Source organism: Oppia nitens, unplaced genomic scaffold (assembly GCF_028296485.1).
Source record: "Oppia nitens isolate AA-2021 unplaced genomic scaffold, nextdenovo-longstitch-racon4-pilon3 scaffold17_pilon_pilon_pilon, whole genome shotgun sequence".
Classification (NCBI taxonomy): domain Eukaryota; kingdom Metazoa; phylum Arthropoda; class Arachnida; order Sarcoptiformes; family Oppiidae; genus Oppia; species Oppia nitens.
In genome coordinates, this window is record NW_026533196.1 from 1739412 (window position 1) to 1758619 (window position 19208).

General features: G+C 31.8%; 5 protein-coding genes across 7 annotated transcripts; 2 read left to right on the plus strand and 3 right to left on the minus strand.

Moving 5' to 3' along the window:
• Window positions 1-1158: 1158 nt before the first annotated feature.
• Window positions 1159-2578, minus strand: LOC128965321 (DNA primase small subunit-like). The gene is made up of 2 exons (XM_054311989.1): window positions 2368-2578; window positions 1159-2294 (listed from the first exon to the last, which is right to left on the minus strand). The coding sequence occupies exons 1-2, from the start codon at window positions 2468-2470 to the stop codon at window positions 1159-1161; spliced, it is 1239 nt and encodes a 412-aa protein (XP_054167964.1). The 5' UTR covers window positions 2471-2578.
• Window positions 2579-2762: 184 nt separating this feature from the next.
• On the plus strand, window positions 2763-6652 carry LOC128965306 (protein CASC3-like). 2 transcript variants are annotated; one of them, XM_054311966.1, is made up of 5 exons: window positions 2763-2821; window positions 2903-3261; window positions 3414-3431; window positions 3560-4213; window positions 4281-6652. In XM_054311966.1, exons 2-5 carry the CDS (start codon window positions 3082-3084, stop codon window positions 6639-6641), a joined length of 3213 nt encoding a protein of 1070 aa, XP_054167941.1. In that variant the 5' UTR covers window positions 2763-2821; window positions 2903-3081; the 3' UTR covers window positions 6642-6652. The 2 variants fall into 2 exon arrangements, with proteins under 2 accessions (XP_054167941.1, XP_054167942.1); XM_054311967.1 differs by lacking the exons at window positions 2763-2821; window positions 3414-3431 and having other exon boundaries at window positions 2833-3261.
• A 1074-nt stretch (window positions 6653-7726) lies between these two features.
• Window positions 7727-9052, plus strand: LOC128965332 (protein lin-7 homolog C-like). Of its 2 annotated transcripts, none has more exons than XM_054312000.1 (3): window positions 7727-7977; window positions 8129-8289; window positions 8362-9052. In XM_054312000.1, exons 1-3 carry the CDS (start codon window positions 7868-7870, stop codon window positions 8709-8711), a joined length of 621 nt encoding a protein of 206 aa, XP_054167975.1. In that variant the 5' UTR covers window positions 7727-7867; the 3' UTR covers window positions 8712-9052. The 2 variants fall into 2 exon arrangements, with proteins under 2 accessions (XP_054167975.1, XP_054167976.1); XM_054312001.1 differs by having other exon boundaries at window positions 8132-8289.
• LOC128965323 (LETM1 domain-containing protein 1-like) lies at window positions 8870-10538 on the minus strand. Its single transcript, XM_054311992.1, has 5 exons — window positions 10179-10538; window positions 9587-10074; window positions 9238-9384; window positions 9059-9155; window positions 8870-8949 (listed from the first exon to the last, which is right to left on the minus strand). Exons 1-5 carry the CDS (start codon window positions 10381-10383, stop codon window positions 8870-8872), a joined length of 1017 nt encoding a protein of 338 aa, XP_054167967.1. The 5' UTR covers window positions 10384-10538.
• Window positions 10539-11749: 1211 nt separating this feature from the next.
• Window positions 11750-16822, minus strand: LOC128965305 (clustered mitochondria protein homolog). Its single transcript, XM_054311965.1, has 8 exons — window positions 16239-16822; window positions 15819-16134; window positions 15632-15747; window positions 13732-15567; window positions 12887-13666; window positions 12689-12814; window positions 12203-12627; window positions 11750-12136 (listed from the first exon to the last, which is right to left on the minus strand). The coding sequence occupies exons 1-8, from the start codon at window positions 16413-16415 to the stop codon at window positions 11962-11964; spliced, it is 3951 nt and encodes a 1316-aa protein (XP_054167940.1). The 5' UTR covers window positions 16416-16822; the 3' UTR covers window positions 11750-11961.
• Between the last annotated feature and the right edge of the window lie 2386 nt (window positions 16823-19208).

A 19208-nucleotide genomic window follows, 5' to 3' on the forward strand; every position in this document is an offset into this window, starting at 1 on the left:
AATGTGTAATATATTGTAATTGCTAAAACTACAGTATATTACTTTATTACAGTAATTAAAATGTGGAATTAAAATTATCTGTAATAAAATTTTAAAAAATTAAATAAATAAATATTATTATATTAATATAATATAAATAAAATTATATAAATACTTTATATGCAATATATTTATCTTGCAAGTTTTAGTTTAGTTAAATAGCTAATAAATATAATAGTCAATTATTGAAAAATTTCCAATTGAACCAAAATAACTTTATTGATAGTTTAATAACATAATTTTCAAATATAAAAAATTTTCCGGTAATTTTCTTTTGCCAGTAATTACAGTACAATATGTATAATATAACAATAATATTAAATAGTAATGAATGTAATAAATATATGAAGATTTGTATTAATTTGAAATTATAATTAATTACAAAACATATAAATATGTTGTGTGAAAATTAAACGATAATTATTTAGTAAAACAAGTTATTAAAATTGTATTATTGTCGGCGTTTATCGTATAAATTGTTTATACAGTATATAAAATACTATATACTATATACCGTAAATTTATAAGTGACAAGTAATAGTAATAATTCATTTATATAACAAAATACATAAACATTTAAATCGGAAAATTTGTGTATAATTCAAATAATATAGAAATTAATACCAATTAAACGAGGCCTTCAAATTATATTATGATTTAAGTTATAATACATTTTTAATTAATATCTATGATATATATATTTATAGAACGGTCTAAGATATCAAATTATTTAATTACGTAAATTAATAGTAAAGTTAATTAATAGTTAAAAATAGTTTAGTGCATTACATATAAATTTATGAACCAATGAGGAATAAATATATTAAAACATAATTTATCATTATTGTAAATTTCTATAAATTTAAGAAAATGTATAATATTACATTCACAACTTAAAAATAATAAAATTTAGATTTAAAATTACCGATAAGTTTACTTTTAAACATTTATAAATAATTACATAAATATACGGTAATCATCATAATAATCATTTTTTTTATTATAGATAATAAAATAAATATAAAAATATGTACATCTCATTAAATATTAGATATTTAAAATACAATCAAATTTTAAGACAAATAATTATTGGATTTAAACTGAAATCTTAGAATCAAATCAAAAGTCCATCGATTGGTCACTCATTTCTATTCTTAAACCTTTAAAATCTTTATGAATATTATCGACAAATTTTTTAAACACAAGAATCGAATCAAACAGTTCTGTATTCTCGTAAACTCTTCCAGTTGTTGCAGATTTGCTTTCATCCATTTGTTTGCACAATAAGCTTACTGTTGGCACTTTAAACGGATCAAATGAATCTATTTTTTCAAAATCTATGGGAACACAAACACGACCTGTCTTGGGATGAACAGAGAATGGTGTCTTAAGCAAATGGTTTACTCCTTTGGTTACATTTATATCAAGTCTTGGATAACAAAATTGAAGTTTCAGTTCCTCAACAAAATGACGATTTCTTGACGCTAGACGTGATTTTTTGAGTTCATTTTCATGTAAGCAATATATTCTGTCCAATCGCTCCCATCGAGTGACCGAATTCTTCAATGAAGAATCAAACAGTTCTGTCTTAAGCTTTTGTTTGAGTTTAAAGTCAGTGCAAAGATCTATGATTGCATTAATTTGTTTAGTAGTCTCTAAAAAATTTTGTTGTTTAAGAATATTATCGAAATGATTATTAATTATTTCAATGGCCAACTCAAGACTCGGATGAATTTTATAACTGTCTAACGAAACTTTTTTGGCCTTAAACTCTCCGCCCTCTATAACACTCAAATATTCAGCGATAGCAGATCTGGCCTCACCACTTAATTTGCGGGCCCTCTCATCCGCTACCCAACAATGGATACCTCTTCGGCCCGAATAAACCCAAAGCATATGTTGGAAACCGAAATCCACGCGAAGAGCACGTTCCAGTATTTTGGCGGCAATTATCATAAAAGGCCAACATTTGGGACAAATATCGGCGCCCTTACAACACGTCCTGACGTCATCGTAATCAGTCATATCGATATCAAACACTAGTTCCCTTTCCTCGGCTTTGAATGCAACCAAACTGATGCTCTTCGAGTCTTTAGGCTTAATGTTATAGACGGCTCCGATATCTATCTTCTCGGGATTTCGACTGACAATCGCTTTCTCTAATTCATTGCAATCGGAGAATGACTGGTATCTGACGTACACATCACCGGACAATGTAAAAGAAAACTCTCTTCTTTCGAAATATCCGTTTTGTACTATAAAACAAATAAATGTCAATCAAAGAGGTCTTCAATGAATTGATAACAAAACAAAAGAGACAATTCTTACTGTTTCCGTATGATAGCCATCGATGAAAGAGTTTGTGAGGAAAAATTCGCCGATAATAGGCCTGAAGCAGTTCCGGATGGCTTTGACTGTTGTAGCTATACATTTGTGGTGATAATCAGTGATACTATTGATGAAAATATGGACAACAAACTGATCCCACAATCAACTATCAAATCTACCAAAACTTTAAGCGCCAAAACATATCACATGATCTAACAATTATTGCTGTATTTTTGTCTATCATTAAACTCCGATTGCTATCATCTGTTTTAGCCAATAGTCGATAAATACTTAATGCATTGACTCCGCCCACCAATACTATTGTAGTGTAAATGTGTTGCAATTGTTTTGTTGTTCAGATAAATGTTGGTTATGTTTACACTTTTAGTGCACACGAGATGTCGCTATAGTGGACACTGTAGTCATAGTTATGGTATCATTGATGAGACAAATAGTAATATTATATACAATACTATAGCAGTGTTTGCATTCAGCCATCAATTGATTGACTGTTATCTCTATTTTTATTCAATAGAAATACCAATTGATTTAATAATTATCACAACAATTGGTTTGTTTCCACATTTTTTTGGTGATAACCATCGGATTGTATCCAATAGATTGTTATCCGCTATTCGTTTGGCAGCAAATCATATGCGTAAATGTGAGAATTCGCCGCTCAAGAGCTGATCCACACAAACAGTAAACACAAAAATGTGCGATAATTCCGATAAAGAGGTCATTAATGACAAACAATCGGATGATCAACCATTGAATGACACCGACGTTCAGGTCGTTAAATCCGAGGCCATTGTCGCCGAAGCTAATGCCGATGACATAAACCAAAGTAAAGATATGGACGACGATTCTCAAGAGATAAAGTCATCAGATTTGGTATGAAATGCATGTCTTCTAGCGATCTCTCTCTCACTTCTTCTACTTTTATTTCTCTTGAAAAACAATACAATTGTTTTCACATTTTTTTGTGACTTTTATTTTGTTTTAATTTTGTTTATTTTTTTGTTTGATTTGTTGTTGTCTTTTAGGAAACTTCTGTGATTCCGGTGAGAAGTTTTCTAAATTTAAATATTTATTTGTATATTATTTTTGATTTAAAAATTATTTATAATTTTAAAACAGTTTTTTAAATATAAATTATATGATAATTAATTATTAACTGATTTATTAACAGGAATCAGAAGTGGATAGGCGTTGTACTTCTGCCTCAAACGCCGGCGAATCGGAATATGAAAGTGCGGACGACGAAGAAGTGAAGAGAGCCGACAGTTTTGAGGACACGACATCAGATCTGCCAACTGAGTCGTCGGATAAATCAAAAGAATCTACTGAAGAAGTTTTTAAGGATGCCATCGTTGAGTCGGACAATAAGTCTAAACAATGTGATCCAGTGGTTGAAAGCGATGCCAAAAATGACTCACAAGATAAAGATGAGACTGAATTGTCTACTGATATGCAAATTGAATCAAACGATTCCGAAACTGTAGAAAAAGTTAATGATTCGCCAAAAGTAGATAATGTTGAGTCAATAAATTGTGAATCAACTAAAGAAATTGTAAATAATGAACAATCGGTTATTAATAGTGATAAAGATGTTGAGGATAAAGAACCATCAAAAGAGATCAATGATTTGCCTAAAGAAATTATTGTGAATGAAGAAGATGTTGACGATAATGATGACAGTGATCGAGAAGAGTTGGGTGATAATGACGACGAATATGAAGATATTGACGACTCGGATGAAGTTTCTGTTGAGACTGATAATGAAGATAAGATGAGTAAAGAAAATGAAGACGAAGATAATGAGAGACAACAGGGAGATGGAGAGGTTTGTCATTAAAATGATAACAATATTTGTCATAAGTATTAATTACCGGTAATTTGTGATTAATTAGGAGAGCGTTTCGTCTCAAAGCGCACAAAAGGATAAGAATTTAGATCATGACGAAGACAAACGTAATCCACAGTACATTCCTAAAAGAGGTCCTTTCTATGAACACGACGATCGTATGTCTGAAATTGTTACCTCTGAAGAAGCAGCAGAAGCTGTAAAAGAAGGTCTCATAAATGAGCCAAACGAGACTCCAGAAGATCCAGTGGTGATCGTAAATAATCCGGTTGTAAAAGAGGCTCCCATTATAGCTAAGAAAGTTAGCGGAAAGAAAAAATTGTGGAACGAAGGCGACCGCTGGGGTCACGACCTTTTCAGAGAAGATGAACAAACACCGAAATCTAAAGATGAATTGGTTAACGTTTATGGTTACGATATTCGTAACGAAGAAGACGCTCCAAAAGCTCGCCGAAAGCATCGGTACACAAGAGGTCCTACAAAATACACCCGTCAGTGGCAGGACGAGAATGCATACGGAAAGCCTACAACTAAACCATTGACTAATACCGGTAGTGTTCGATCTGAACGCACAGATCGAGACAGAGATAGAGAGCATCTTATGAGGTCTAATGAAAGAGTACATCGAGACAAAGACAGATCCAGAGATGATTTTAAAGAAAGACACGACAGAATAGATAAAACTCGTATCGAAGATCGACAGGAAAGGAGTGAACGAAAAGATAGAAGACAAGAAGGAAGAAGAGACAAGAATTATCGAATAGAGAAGATCAACGAAAATCAAAGTAGAGGAATGTCCCGAAATGATAGACCAATGAATGATAAGAGAAGTGATGAAAATATTGATAAGAGAGGACAAACATTTACTACTGAAGACTTTCCCGAACTTCCAAATAATGATTTGCGTAAAAAACTTAATTCAAATCATCAACAGAACGTTCAACAGGAGGCCTGGAAATCGGGTTCTCGTTTTGGCGGACAAAAGAATTTAGAAAATACACAATCAATTACTGAATATAAAACGGAACCCATGAAGATAGCAGAAGCCATTGAACATAATAACAGAACTACTAATTATGGTGATAGTGTTGTTAGAACACAAACATTTGAAAACTCAAAATTATCACAAAGAAGATCATCGGGTATTCAAGAGTATGAAGAAGAGAGAGTAGGAGGAAATGGTAGGAATAGAAATCAACGAAAGAGTGCAGAAATGTCGGAGAACTCGGGTCGACCCATAAGGAAATCAAATTCTAACTTAAATTATTCACAATATAGTCACACGAAAGAACCAACAGATAACTATCGAAATCGAAATAGTGGTCGAAATTATCACTTAGAAGATTCCAATAGAAGTACTGATCGCTATTATGAAGAAGAAAATTATGTCAATCAAAGAGATAGAGAGTCTAATTATATTACAGAGACAAGTGCTCATCAAAAGTTGTCGATTGAAGACAAGTCAGCTGTAATTAACAGGAATGCCGAGAGTGAACAAACTCGACCCAAAAGGTATTCATCTTTAAGACAACAAACACAAAGAGTGGGTAATATTGCCGAAAATGTTACTAATATTACTCCAAACACTCAAATGTCACAAACACCTGATAATCGTAACATAAATGCGCATCAATTCTATGAATCGCATCCAATACAGACAACAGCTTATTACACGGAACAGTCTGTACCGCAGAGGAATACATATCATCCGTATATGTCACCCAATGCTAATGATTCGCCACAATCACATCCGCCAACATATATAACACAACCATTGCCGCAACAAATACAGCAAACAATAACCCAACCGATGCAACAACCAATGCCCCAACAATTACCCCAAACAATGCAACAACCAATGCCACAACAATTACCCCAACCAATGCCCCAACCAATGCCTCAACAATTACCCCAAACAATGCAACAACCAATGCCCCAACCAATACCACAACCTATTACTCAAAGATATATATCACAAGCAAGTCCTCAGGGAACGGGTGATAATCGCTTTATGCCTACTACAGTACCTCCCAATGTTGTAGCAGCTTCTGTGTCCACTCAAATGCCACAACCTATTCCTCAAACAGGACCACCTCCACCACCGACCGGATATATACCCAGTTTTCCATCCGGTTATCCTCAGTTTCCTCCCGCTCCTCCACCATCACATGTCCCACCTGGCTATCCCGGTCACGTCCCTCCACCACCACAACAGGCGTCACCGCATCAAATGTCTGAGTTGTATAGGGGAGGCGTAACCTATTATGACACACAAAGTCAACAGCAGAACGCTATCCGACAAATACCACAAAGACGTCCAAAGGCTGCCATACCTATAGTTCCGCCGCCGGACTCACACTCTAGTGATGGCGACGGAGACAAGTCTTACGTTTCTGTAAATAGTTAGAGTTTTTTAAATGTCACTTAAATTGCAATTTTTAGTTAATTATCATTATTTTTAATTTGCTACTCATTTTTTCATTTTAAAACAATATTTAATGTCATTAATAACTAATATTTATTAATGACTTCATTAATTGTGCACATTATACAAATTGTTTACTATTTATTCAAAAAACAAATTATAAATAAGACAAATCATTGTAAGTTGACTTATATAATGACTATATATATAATTAATTTATATTATTAGGTGGTGCTTAACAAACCTGTTAATTACTACACTTTTACTAATTCAAAAATAATTTTATTATTTTAATCACATTTTTAATAAGTATGTCTATATAAATTATATACAGTTTATTAATACATTATACAGTAAATTAATAATGTAATCGTTTTTTGAAATTTATAGTTTAAATTATTTGTCAAAAACAGTAACTGTTTTTATGTTGATTTCTTAAATATAATTGTAATAATAATAATAATGTAATAATTTTTAATATTATAACATAAAAAATAGTTTGAAATAAAGTTAAATAAATGATTTAAAAAATTCCATACAATCGATATATCAATTGATTCATTAATAAAATTGTCATAACTTGATAGCACCTGTTTTTTGCATCAATAAGTAATATAATTTATTATACTATTAATGATTTTATGAACAAATTGTAATCTTTTGTGTGTTTTAATCAAATAAGTCATAAACTATACGATATTAACTATTGTGTGGCTTATTGTGTGATCGGATCACGAATTTCGTGATTAACTATAAAACTTTTATCGGACAGATGTTTAACATATTAATGGTTTTCAATATTCAAAATAAATTGTTTGAATACGAAATTTTATTTGTCAAGAAAAAAGTCAGATAAAAGTGTATAATAATAATAATAAATTAAAAAACAAATTGTCTTTAATTTCAATGAAAGTAAAAATACAATAGTTTTGAATACACTTTCATTAAAAATTAATAATTGAATAAATCTTTTTGAGTGAAAAAACTACTTTCACTTCAATTATTAGAAAATTATTGTCAAAACCTTTTAGTGAGAGTTTGCGCACAAAAGCAATGCTTTTACTGTACTTTACGAGTGATTATTGTTTTGTCAAAAATAATTGACTAAATAATAGTAAATATAATAAAATAATAATAAAATAGTGTTTTCATTGTTGTTGTTGTTATTGTTTTCACTTGTTTTTCAATCGATCGGAACCAACAAAACGATGGCCACTTCGGCGTCGGGCGACAAACTCAACTTAGCCGACGATATCAAACGGGCCATTGATTTGCTGCAGAAGCTCCAGAAGACTGAATACAATGCATGGATTCAAAGGTATTATTGAAGCAAATGATTGACACATTTTTTATGATGGATTCAATCGTATCGCGTATCAGATGTCTTGATATTTAATATACATTATTATCAATGAATTTAATGTTATATTTATATTCAGTTTTTAATTATTAATTTGTTTGATCTCAAGCAGTGATGTATCGCTTCAGAAATTGTCGGCACTTCAGAAAGTCCTCGAAAGCGACTTCTTTAGCGCCATTCGCGAAGTATACGAACGGGTCTACGAAACTGTTGATATTACCGGTAGTCCCGATATAAGAGCTTCGGCTACGGCTAAGGCCACAGTTGCCGGTATGACAATTGTGTTGGAAATTAGTATTAAATTGATTCAAAATAACTGCTCTTTTAATAATATGTTGTCAGTATTCGCCGCATCGGAAGGCCATTCACACCCGCGAGTCATTGAATTACCGAAAACAGACGAAGGCCTAGGCTTTAATGTGATGGGAGGTCGCGAACAGAACTCTCCTATTTATATATCGCGCATAATTCCCGATGGAGTGGCCGATAGAAACGGAGGACTGCGTAGAGGCGACCAATTGATATCAGTTAACGGCGTTAACGTCGAGGGAGAGAATCACGAGAAGGCCGTCGAACTGCTGAAAGCAGCCATCGGTAAAGTGATTCTTGTGGTCAGATATACGCCAAAAGTGTTAGAAGAGATGGAAATGCGTTTCGATAAACAAAGACAAATGAGACGAAAACCAAATTAATCATTGAATTATAATTATTACTATTGTTTACATTTTATATTTAACTCTATTTTTAATTTTCATTTTAACTTATTAGTATAATTATAAATTATATATTTACAACAAATGTTAGGTAACTAATTATTGCTACAATTAATAAGTTTTATATATATAAAAAATTAATGTATTTGACGCCAATTCGATGGATTATTATAGGCCAAGAATATCGGGCAGTGAAGTAACAGAGATAGACTTTTTGCTGTGTTTACCACAAAACATAGTCAAAGAAAAAAATGAGATAAACAAACAAATATTAATTGTTAGTACTGTTAAGTCATATAATATAATTATAATCAATAATAATTTACTGTCTATTTTGTGGGCGACTTTAATCCACAACTCGAGCCATGTTATCATTTCTTCTTTACTCAACTCTATTGGGTTCAAACCTCTCATAAAACAGGCCTTTAATTGTGTATTAGATTTTTAGAAAGTAAAAGCTTTAATAATGAATTGTGTATACTATTTAACATAGGGTTAGACTAACTCTCTTGATTTGATCCAAATTAAGCGATTGAATGCCTGTCCTATCGATTGCCAAATCTAATTCACGTACAAATCCGATGTGATTTAATAGTCGCGACTTTTTGCCCAAAGGAAAGGCACTCAAGCCATGCATTCGACACAAGTTTGTCTGAAAATACAAACCATTTTTTTTAATAAAATCATATTTTTTAGATTAGACTGATATATATACAGTATATATATACTGTTTTGAACTACTATTTTGACAAATAATAATAAAATGTATGCAATTTAGACTCCAATAAATTTTTGAAATTTGTATAAAACTATATCTTAAATGTTTGGTTAAATGATTTGAAAATATTTAATACCAAATGTCTTGACTTTAAGTTATGGATTCCATAAGGTTTGCCAAAAAATGACTGATTTAAGTCTATTATATCTTCAAAACTGGGATGAGTTCCGCTGCCGAGTTGGGCAAACACTGACCGGAATTTCTCTTGAAGGCCATCATCAGTGGTCACGGTTTGCAATTTCTGTTGCAAATTCCTAAACACTGGTCGATAATAATAGAGCCGTTTTTTGAGATCCTGTGCCTGAAACAGCTGTTTCTGTTCCAATGTCCAGAAGTGAGGCGATAGTAAATACTTTGGGAACCAATAGGCCAACGGAAATATAAGATAATTAGTAAACGGAAGGACTGTTACCATCAAAACAGGTCCAACGCGTGCCATGTATTTAGGCATATATTTATAAACTATTAGTTCATTATAATTAAATTCATGGACTTCTTTGCCACCCAAGAGTTCACGAGATATACGTATGTATTCAATGCTGTCGTTATAAAAGTCTTTTGTACCTAATTTCATAAGAAACCAATTTATGAAATGATTTTTTAATGATATAAATCATTGATGAGATAATTAATGGTATAAATCAAAATAAATGATATCCAATACAAACCAATAGTGAAGACTCTGTATATTTTGAATGTCTTTGGAAATCGTTTTTCAAGAATTTTCTCATAACTTTCGATAAACTTCATCAGTTGTTTGGACATAAATGTCTTGAGACGTGATATAGGTTTGACATAATTATCACCGGAAGGCGGCCTCCGATGACTGGCATTATCACAGAAGTGTCGACAAAATAATCTGAGAGATGACATGACTGATTTGGACAACGATGTGGTGGATGTGATCAGTGTTGTCAACAAAAATGGTCACTTCATAGATAACTATCGGTAACTATAATACCGATTGTATTGTTTGATGTTATGATTATGAAATGCATTGCAATTTGCAATCAATGATGAAATGTTTATATACTGTAAACCTTATGTTATGTTTACATCAATTCAAACATTGCATTGCATTAACACAAGCTATGTATTGACTAATACACTACAATGTTGTGTAAGACTGCAGTCATTGTCTTACTGTCCAAACTTAGCGACCAATTGATTATAAGATGAAACATCATTCATGTCATTGAACTGATCCAATTGAATCATATTTATAACCCAGAGATAAATTTTATCATTATTACACTAATATTTTTTTTATTAAATCAAATAATTTTAATAATTTGAAAAATAATTTTAATAACTATTTTTTAAATTTTGAGCTACAAATCAATGCAATTAAATGAAATCACAAAATTATAAATTGGGTAATTTATATTAGTTGTATAATATAATAATTATAAAGTTTTAATTAAATTATTTTTTAAATAAAAAAACTAAACAGTGATTTGTATTGTTTTATAATGAGGTTTGAGTTTAACACATAACAATTATTGGCAAAACTAGTCATTTAAAAATAATTATTATCATTAAAGTCTAAAAAAATAATCAATTAATTAATAATCAAAATAACAAAACAATTTGTTTGAATGTGTTGTTTGAGTGCTTTGATGTATAAGTGATACTCAAATACAAGACATTGTGGAGGATTGGCATCTAATTTATCCATTGATTGCCGCTATCACTATCACTATCACCATAATAACTGTGACTTAAAAAACCATAATATAACATATCGTCCGATTCATAAACTCTACTAATTTATTGATAATAAAATTTTCTCATAAAACTAAAAAAATTATATATAATAATAATAATTATAACTATTTAATATAATAATTATAATAACTAGTAAATATTAGGAATTATATTCATTGAACAAATTAATAACTGAGTTTAAAATGCAGTCTTTTTTGTGTTAGACTATACTCTATAAGTACATAAAAATACCCGAAAAAACAACAAAAATTCATTAAATGGTGTAATTATTACACTCTGACACACATTTCATAGTTATATTATTAATAATTATTTAATTAAATCAGTTTTTAAAAATTATGCTCAAAAATATTTGTTTTTCAGTGAATATACCGTAAGTGTCGATTGACTAAAAAATATATTTGTTGTGATTTGTTGTATATATATATATATATCATATATATGAACATATATTTATATTATATATAAATGAAACAACTTATGTCAAAATAATAATTAGTTAACCTATGAATTAGAAAAAAACTAAAAATACAATAAATTTATTATATATATAATATTCCTAAATTGCAAACATCTGTCAAAAAATTAGTTTCAGTTACTAAATAATAATGTGATTCACTAATAATGTTTAGTTTCGTTGTATAATTTTCTTGTGATAAAACACTAGTATTTAGTTTTAAAAATTAAATGTATTGTTTTTTAGGCATCACTTTCATCACAATTTTATCCCTCACTAGTGATGACCGACTGTTTATTGATTTCGTTGTTTTCTTTAACAAAATCAGATTCATTAGCAAATCCATTGGTTTGAGCGCTCTTTTTAGGCGATGAAGAGTCTGTTATCTCCTTTCCATTAGTATTAGCGAACTCTCCTTTTAAGCTTTCAACGTCTTGAGGACTAATATAATAAAATAAAATCAATTTTTTAAATCTCATTTAATAACAGTATAATGAATAGCCATACCTAAGTTGAACAAAAAGGATACCATTGATAATGTTGAGCATATCGAGCACTGAGCTCACAGATGGTGGTTGTATTTGAATGGGAGGTATGACTGCGGCTGAGTTGCCTTTGTATATCTCATTCATTTTCTTCTGAAGAACTACTGCTTGTTGTGTTAGATGTCTTAAACACTCTGAACTTTCTTTAGTCTTTTCGTGTTCTTCACCTAATTGTTGCTTATATATGGCAAAAGTTTCTTTTTCATAGTGAAGAGCTCCTCTAAAGTCACCCATACATGACTGGGTTCGGGCAACCAAATGGTAACTGACGGCAACTTTAAGGCTTTTGGGTCCGAAGTAACGCAAATTCAATTTGAGAGCGTTTTCGAGAAAACGAAGCGATAGATCGTATTCTCCGACCGCATGAAGAATTAAACCAATATTACTCTATATTAATATTTTAGTTAACGATTATTAATAGTAATTTAATTTTTATATTAAGACTTACATCAAGAATAGCCATTTCTGGATGATTTTCACCGCAAATAAGTGATAGCAGATAACGTGCGCGATATAAAAATTTTAATGAAGTGGACACTTGAGAGTTGGCGAAGGAATATAAAGCTAAATGTGTCTAAAGTGGTAGACATAGACATCAATTTAAGAATATCATTACATCATTACATCATTTTAAGACAAATCTTACGTATTCAGTGATAGTGTAGGGATGATCGATACCGTTGACCTTTTCACTCATGAGTACTGCTTTCTGTTGGAAGGAAATGGCTTCAACGTGATCGCCCATAATATAGTTAAGTCGGGCCAACATTCTAAGGCACTGTGCAATCTCCGGGTGCATTGCACCGTAAACATTGTTTAATAAGTTTAATGCTTCACTAATCAGTTCATAACCCTCCTTGAGATAGCCCTCCTGTATCTTTCGTTGACCTGTAGAGTAAAAGTTATATGCATCAGAAGCTCGTGGATGGATGTGTTTAACCACAGGAAACATATTGAGAATGTCGTCGTCAATAAAAGTGGCCCGAGATTTGTGGTCAAAGTTGTATTCGCGAAGAAATAATTGAATGCCAGTCTTGATGCAGAAAATGCGCAAAATTGAGATTTTCTGCAAACTATAGGTTTCAATACAACTGTCTATGGAATCACTGTTCAAAGTCCACCCGTAATAAGAGTCCAATTCATTGCGCAAACTATTAAAGAAGGACTTCTGCGTCAAATTTACCCAATCATTGTTGTCTTGAGAACTGATGAGATTTTGACGAGTTTTACGTCTATTCTTGCGACGCGATTGCCTGAACTGAAGCTCATCAATGGTCGACGGCTGAGGAATTGATTGACAGGAGGAGAGAAAACAATTGAGAAAATGGCTGATGGCTGACGAAAGACTCATCATTTCGATGCCTTGAATATAGTTTGTGAAGATATGTTTGACTGAACGACATATCAGTTCATTGACAACAATACTCTGTGATCAACAATAATATCATTAGATCTATAAATTAAATACTATAGACATAACAATTGTCTTACATGAAGATATTCAAGTGATTTGTGAGGAACAAGTAGTTCTGCAATTTTACCCAAATATCTGATATTAATTCCGCGATTATGTAGTGATTCAGATAACGTTAATCCATCGAAAGGAGTGGTCGTATGTTCCAATGCGTCCCGAATTAAGGCCGGAATTTGTACGGTTAATAGAAACTCTGCGGCGTCTTTCACCAATTGCTTCTGTTTTTTCAATGATTCTCCGGTTGAATCAGAATTGTTTACTCCGGGAGAGAAGACATCCGGATTGAAACGAATATCAAATTCATTGTCTTTGAGTGAACCAACCGCTTGTGCGGCCTTTTTAATAATCTCTTTAGTACTGTCCACTTCAGTATTCTCTCCATTTGTAAACGATTCCACTATTTTCTTATAATTTTCAGTTTCTTCTTCAGTTTTATTATCATTCTTATCTTGCAATGGTTTTTGATTTTCTTTGCTCTCTTCGTTAATATCACCTTTAATTTCGTTGTCAGTCATCTCAATATCATCGCTAACTTCTTGGGCTTCAATAGATTTATTTTTGATCTCTTGTTCTCTGAGAGTTCTTAAACCTTTTTGTTGTAAATGAAAGGCCGCTAACTTAATGAACATCATATATCGACTTTCGAAGAATGCATCGACCAATTCTTGGCGCAGACAACACAATCGATGTTTGTGTTGACGAGGATATCCCATCGCTTGTACTTCTTTACTAAGCTCTTCGTCATCAACAACCAAGAAATTGGTGTCCGGAGGAAAAGTGCGCAATAAATCCAATATATAATGTCGACCGTCATTACCAATAATTCCTTTGCACTCAACTGATGAACAAATCTCAACTTCTTCGCCATTTTCATTGACCACTTTGTGAGGCAGTATTTTTAGTACTTGTGCTGCTTTATTGAGATATTCTAAATACTTTGAATGAGTCACAACTGTCTTTCCAAAATCGACTGATCCGTACACCACTGACTGTTCCTGTTCTCTCTCAAGAATACCAGGGATTATACTTTGAGCGGTCACTCTGTAACCTTTATAATCAATAACAGCCGTTCCTAAGGTATACAATCCTTCAATATCAATGGCACTGTAAGCTTTAACCCCTTGTAGATCATTTGTGGGCGCGGTATAGGCGGCTGCATCACCGCCCAGTTCTTTATAATGGTCGCGAACGTCAAATCCTAAACTAAAAAATATGTTATTCCAGATAAACATTTGCATTTTGGTCTCTTCTCCCGGATTTATGGCTATAACATTGCCATCAATGACAGCCACTGCACCTCTTGAGGCTGCGGCCACAAAATCGCTGTGAACTTTGAAAATTGCACGCTCTCTAAGAAGTCGTTCGGGAAGTGTTTTGCGTTTCAATTCACGAGTAGTCTGTAATTCTTCATTCCAGTCACGTGTCTGTCCGGGAATATGTTCTTCATATCCTAACTTCGATGAAAAGGCATCTTCGGCCCGAATGGAGTCTATGGTGTGATCGAGATGTGGTGCCGTCCAGGAGTACATCTGATAAGGAGTGGCAACTCTTTCAAATGGATGTCTTTGATGTCGTTTACGTTGAATGGCAGCAAAATTTCGTTTAAATGTAGGACTAATTTGATTGAGTAAATCGATGAGCGAATGATACACTACTTTCGGATTCGATGGCTTTGGATTGAATTCCTCTTCAGTCGATTCATTGACGTAAAAACCACGCGTTGACGAAGTCAGATGAAATCGTTTGTCTTCCAGTGTTATAACATATAAATACATTAAATCTCCGTGAAGTTTACGAGTGCCCGGCGGTGGGTTCCAACCGCTAGTTGTCACTACCTTTAAAGCTGTCGGACCCTGAATTGCATACAAATTATATTTAATAATTTAAAATAAAAATTCAATAATAATTTTATCAGACCTTCTGTTCTTTGGTTTGTGGCTGCAATGGAAGCAATTGTTTGTCTTTACAATTGGGAAGTATATAGTCGGGTGGCGTACAGTCCACAGAATCTGTTCGTAAAATTCTTTTCTTTTCTGTTAATAAATTATTATTAATAAAAACAAATAACTATCAAAAATGACATAAAAATGGTTTACAGACAGACCTGAAACATCGGACTGAGATATAGTATTAACAAATGAAAGTGAATTTAAATCGACGCCATTGTATGCGTCGGACGGATCCAATGACTTGAGTAAATCTCTGACATGTCTTAAGTGAATGCGTGCCTCGCGGACAGTGTACGGCTCTTCAACCACTTTAATAACTGAACCCTCTTTAAGGCCTTCAATGTTCTTGAGTTCAGTAAAATTATCTAATGTTAAGCCATCTAATTGTAATGAAAAACATGTCCGATGGCACGTGTCCTCCCTATCCATCAATAAGTGATGAATTTCTTGTACCAATTCCATGGCACTAACCTTTAAGTAATCATATGGAAAGCAAACCGGCATTTAATGGACCGTAAGGTAAACATGAAATCAATGAATTGATTTATTGGATCAACTTATCACTGGACACATACCTGTACTTCAAACGGTTCGATACCGGGACTGGCAATGTGGACATTGAAACCCGTGTCGTGAATGAAGATGAACTCTTGGTCGTTGCCATTGACCGTCGTTTTCTGGTCATCGTCTTTCTGGTCAACAGACGCCGAGTCTGCCATCTCTTCGTTGACATGACTTTCTTCTAAAGTCATCACTCGATAGTAAAACAATTATATGCGGCGATCGCTTGCAGCGGACAAACAACTTAAAAGGTCATCAAATTGCGGTCACACTTATGGCACACAACTTAAAGTGATGAAGAAGTGGTCACTAAATCAATGGTCAGATCCAGTGTTCAGTCAATTGAATTGCAATTTAATTGTAAAATGTTTTGGAAGTCAAACACGTTTTCAACGATCGAATCGATTGATTGATTGATTGACTGGTATTCCAAATGTTGTATTGCTTTCCACTAATCAAATGATTTTCATTCAATGGAATACTTTATTCATTGATTGATTCATTGAATTCAATGCTTTTATTATTTATTTGAAAGCATTTCAATGGCTATAACTGTTAAGCAATGCTTTTTTAACTGAAAAACAACGCGATATAAAAAGTAAGTTAATATAAATGTATTTATAATTAATATCTATATTATAATATCAACTGTTTTTAGTCTCTCTGACTCTGTTTGCACACAAATATGACTACAAATGCGGTACTCGTTTGCAATGCTTTGCAAAAAACTTAGAGCTGAAGACCAAAAGCTCAATGACTTTGAAGGACAAACTGAGAGCACTGTTGGGATGATGTAATCATTGATGCATTTATACAATATTACTGTAAAGTACTGTATTAGTAGTGAGAGTGAGAGAGAGAGAGAGAGAGAGAGAGAGAGAGAGAGAGAGAGAGAGAGAGAGAGAGAGAGAGAGAGAGAGAGAGAGAGAGACCGACACTAACGGTGGAGAGGGAGACAACACACTGATAGACAACACATGTGACTACCAGTGCTTCCTTACCATTGGACACACTATTGCTAACTAATGATGATCTGAGTCCTCAATCAAATCCATAGCAAATTCAAACTAACTTTCGATTTATATACTAATACTAATAATAATACTCTTTATGTTATTTTAATAAAATCGTATCATTTTTATTATTATTATTCAATGATTAGATTTGTGTGTTTATAATATTAAAAAAAGTATATATTTTTGTTATTTTCATTCATAATAAATATGCAATAATTGTTGGTTTGCAATGAAAATATATGTTGAAATTTTGCAATTAAAATGTTACAAACAAACAAAAAAAAGTTAGTGAAACAAAAAAATTTGCCAATCATTTGGTTGCCATGTGTTTGGCTAAGAATATATGATATGTATTATTGTTGATGATATGCCTCGACCTCCCTGTGCTGTGTGTGTGAGAGAGAGAGAGAGGGTCTGCATATTGTTCCTGAAATAACACACAGAATAATATGATATTTACAGACAACTAAACTATACAATACTTGTAGTTATAAGTTGGCGATAGTTTGTCTCAAAATTTACTGATATTTGCCATTTCATCAGATAAGTGACATTTAAAGTACTTAAAACAGTGTGTTTGACTTCAAATAACTTGAGGCCAACAATGAGAGGGCATAAAAATGTGAGATAAATATATTCAGTACTTATATTTAGGGTATCGGACTGAGTCTGACTCCACATCAGAGGGAAAGGCAGTCACTCCTCTCAAAACAGGCCTATAATAAAATCTATTGAAATGACATTTATATATATATTTCTAAATTGAAACCAAATATAAATATACATCGACTTAAAACTTGAAGAAGTAGTTGTATTTAATTTAAAGTTTAAGTGAAACTCAATACTGTCTTAACTAATGATATTTTATACACTTATGAGAAATAATTCACTCAATAAAACCCAATAGAGAGAGAAAGATATTATATATTTTGTTATCCGATTTGAAAATCAGTCAAATTTTTGTTTTCTCTTCAAATATACACATGTATTATGACTATAATTATAATAAATAAAATTGAGACAAATGAGTACTACTCACTACTGACATTAACTAATAAAAATAATGTCAAAAACTCATAAAAACTGTGAGAAATGAGAAATAAATAATTATTATTTAAATGCAGAATATTCTTGCAATTAGTGAAAATTTAATGGCATTTATAAATTATAATACATAAATTAACTTTAATATAATTTGAAAATTATAATATAGAGTAGAAAAATATTGTTATGAATGCTATTTTCAATGGTAACGCTTTGGTGAGCACTTAATTTTTTAATGATTGTAAAAGTTATAAAAATAAAAATCGTATATAATATATAAAAATTGCTAAAAATATATATATTCATTGAAACACATAATACTGTTTATGTGTGCACTTATAAAGTACTATGTATTATGTGGTAAACTACAGTAAAAATTAGTATCGCTATTAAAGATAAACAACACAATAGTAGTATTGAAAGCGTGAAAAATATGTGCACTCACTATACAAACAAAATATCATATAATTGTGTTATAATATATTAGAAAATATTGAATACTATATTAATTTATTATAAAATATTATTATTAAATACTTTATTTAATATTTTCTGTGATGTGTGTGTCGGCTCTCTTTTTATAAGTTTTTGTTGTTGTTGTCGCATAAGTGGTCTGTCTCTCCAACAATACTAATACTAAATATTTTTTATGTTTAAAATGTTTTTTTTCTAAACTCTGTATAATTGATAACATATATGATATATGAAGTACATCTGATTAGTTAATTATATTAATTGGCTTAGAGTTTAGATATATTAAAGTCCTATCAGATTATTAGTATTTTTATGACATATTTCCTTCAGCCGATGATATGATTTCTTAATTTATTTTATTTTTTAAATAAAATAGAGGATCAGTCAATCAATATGTATAACTATATAAAATTACATACAATAACACACAAAATTATTATATGAATTAAA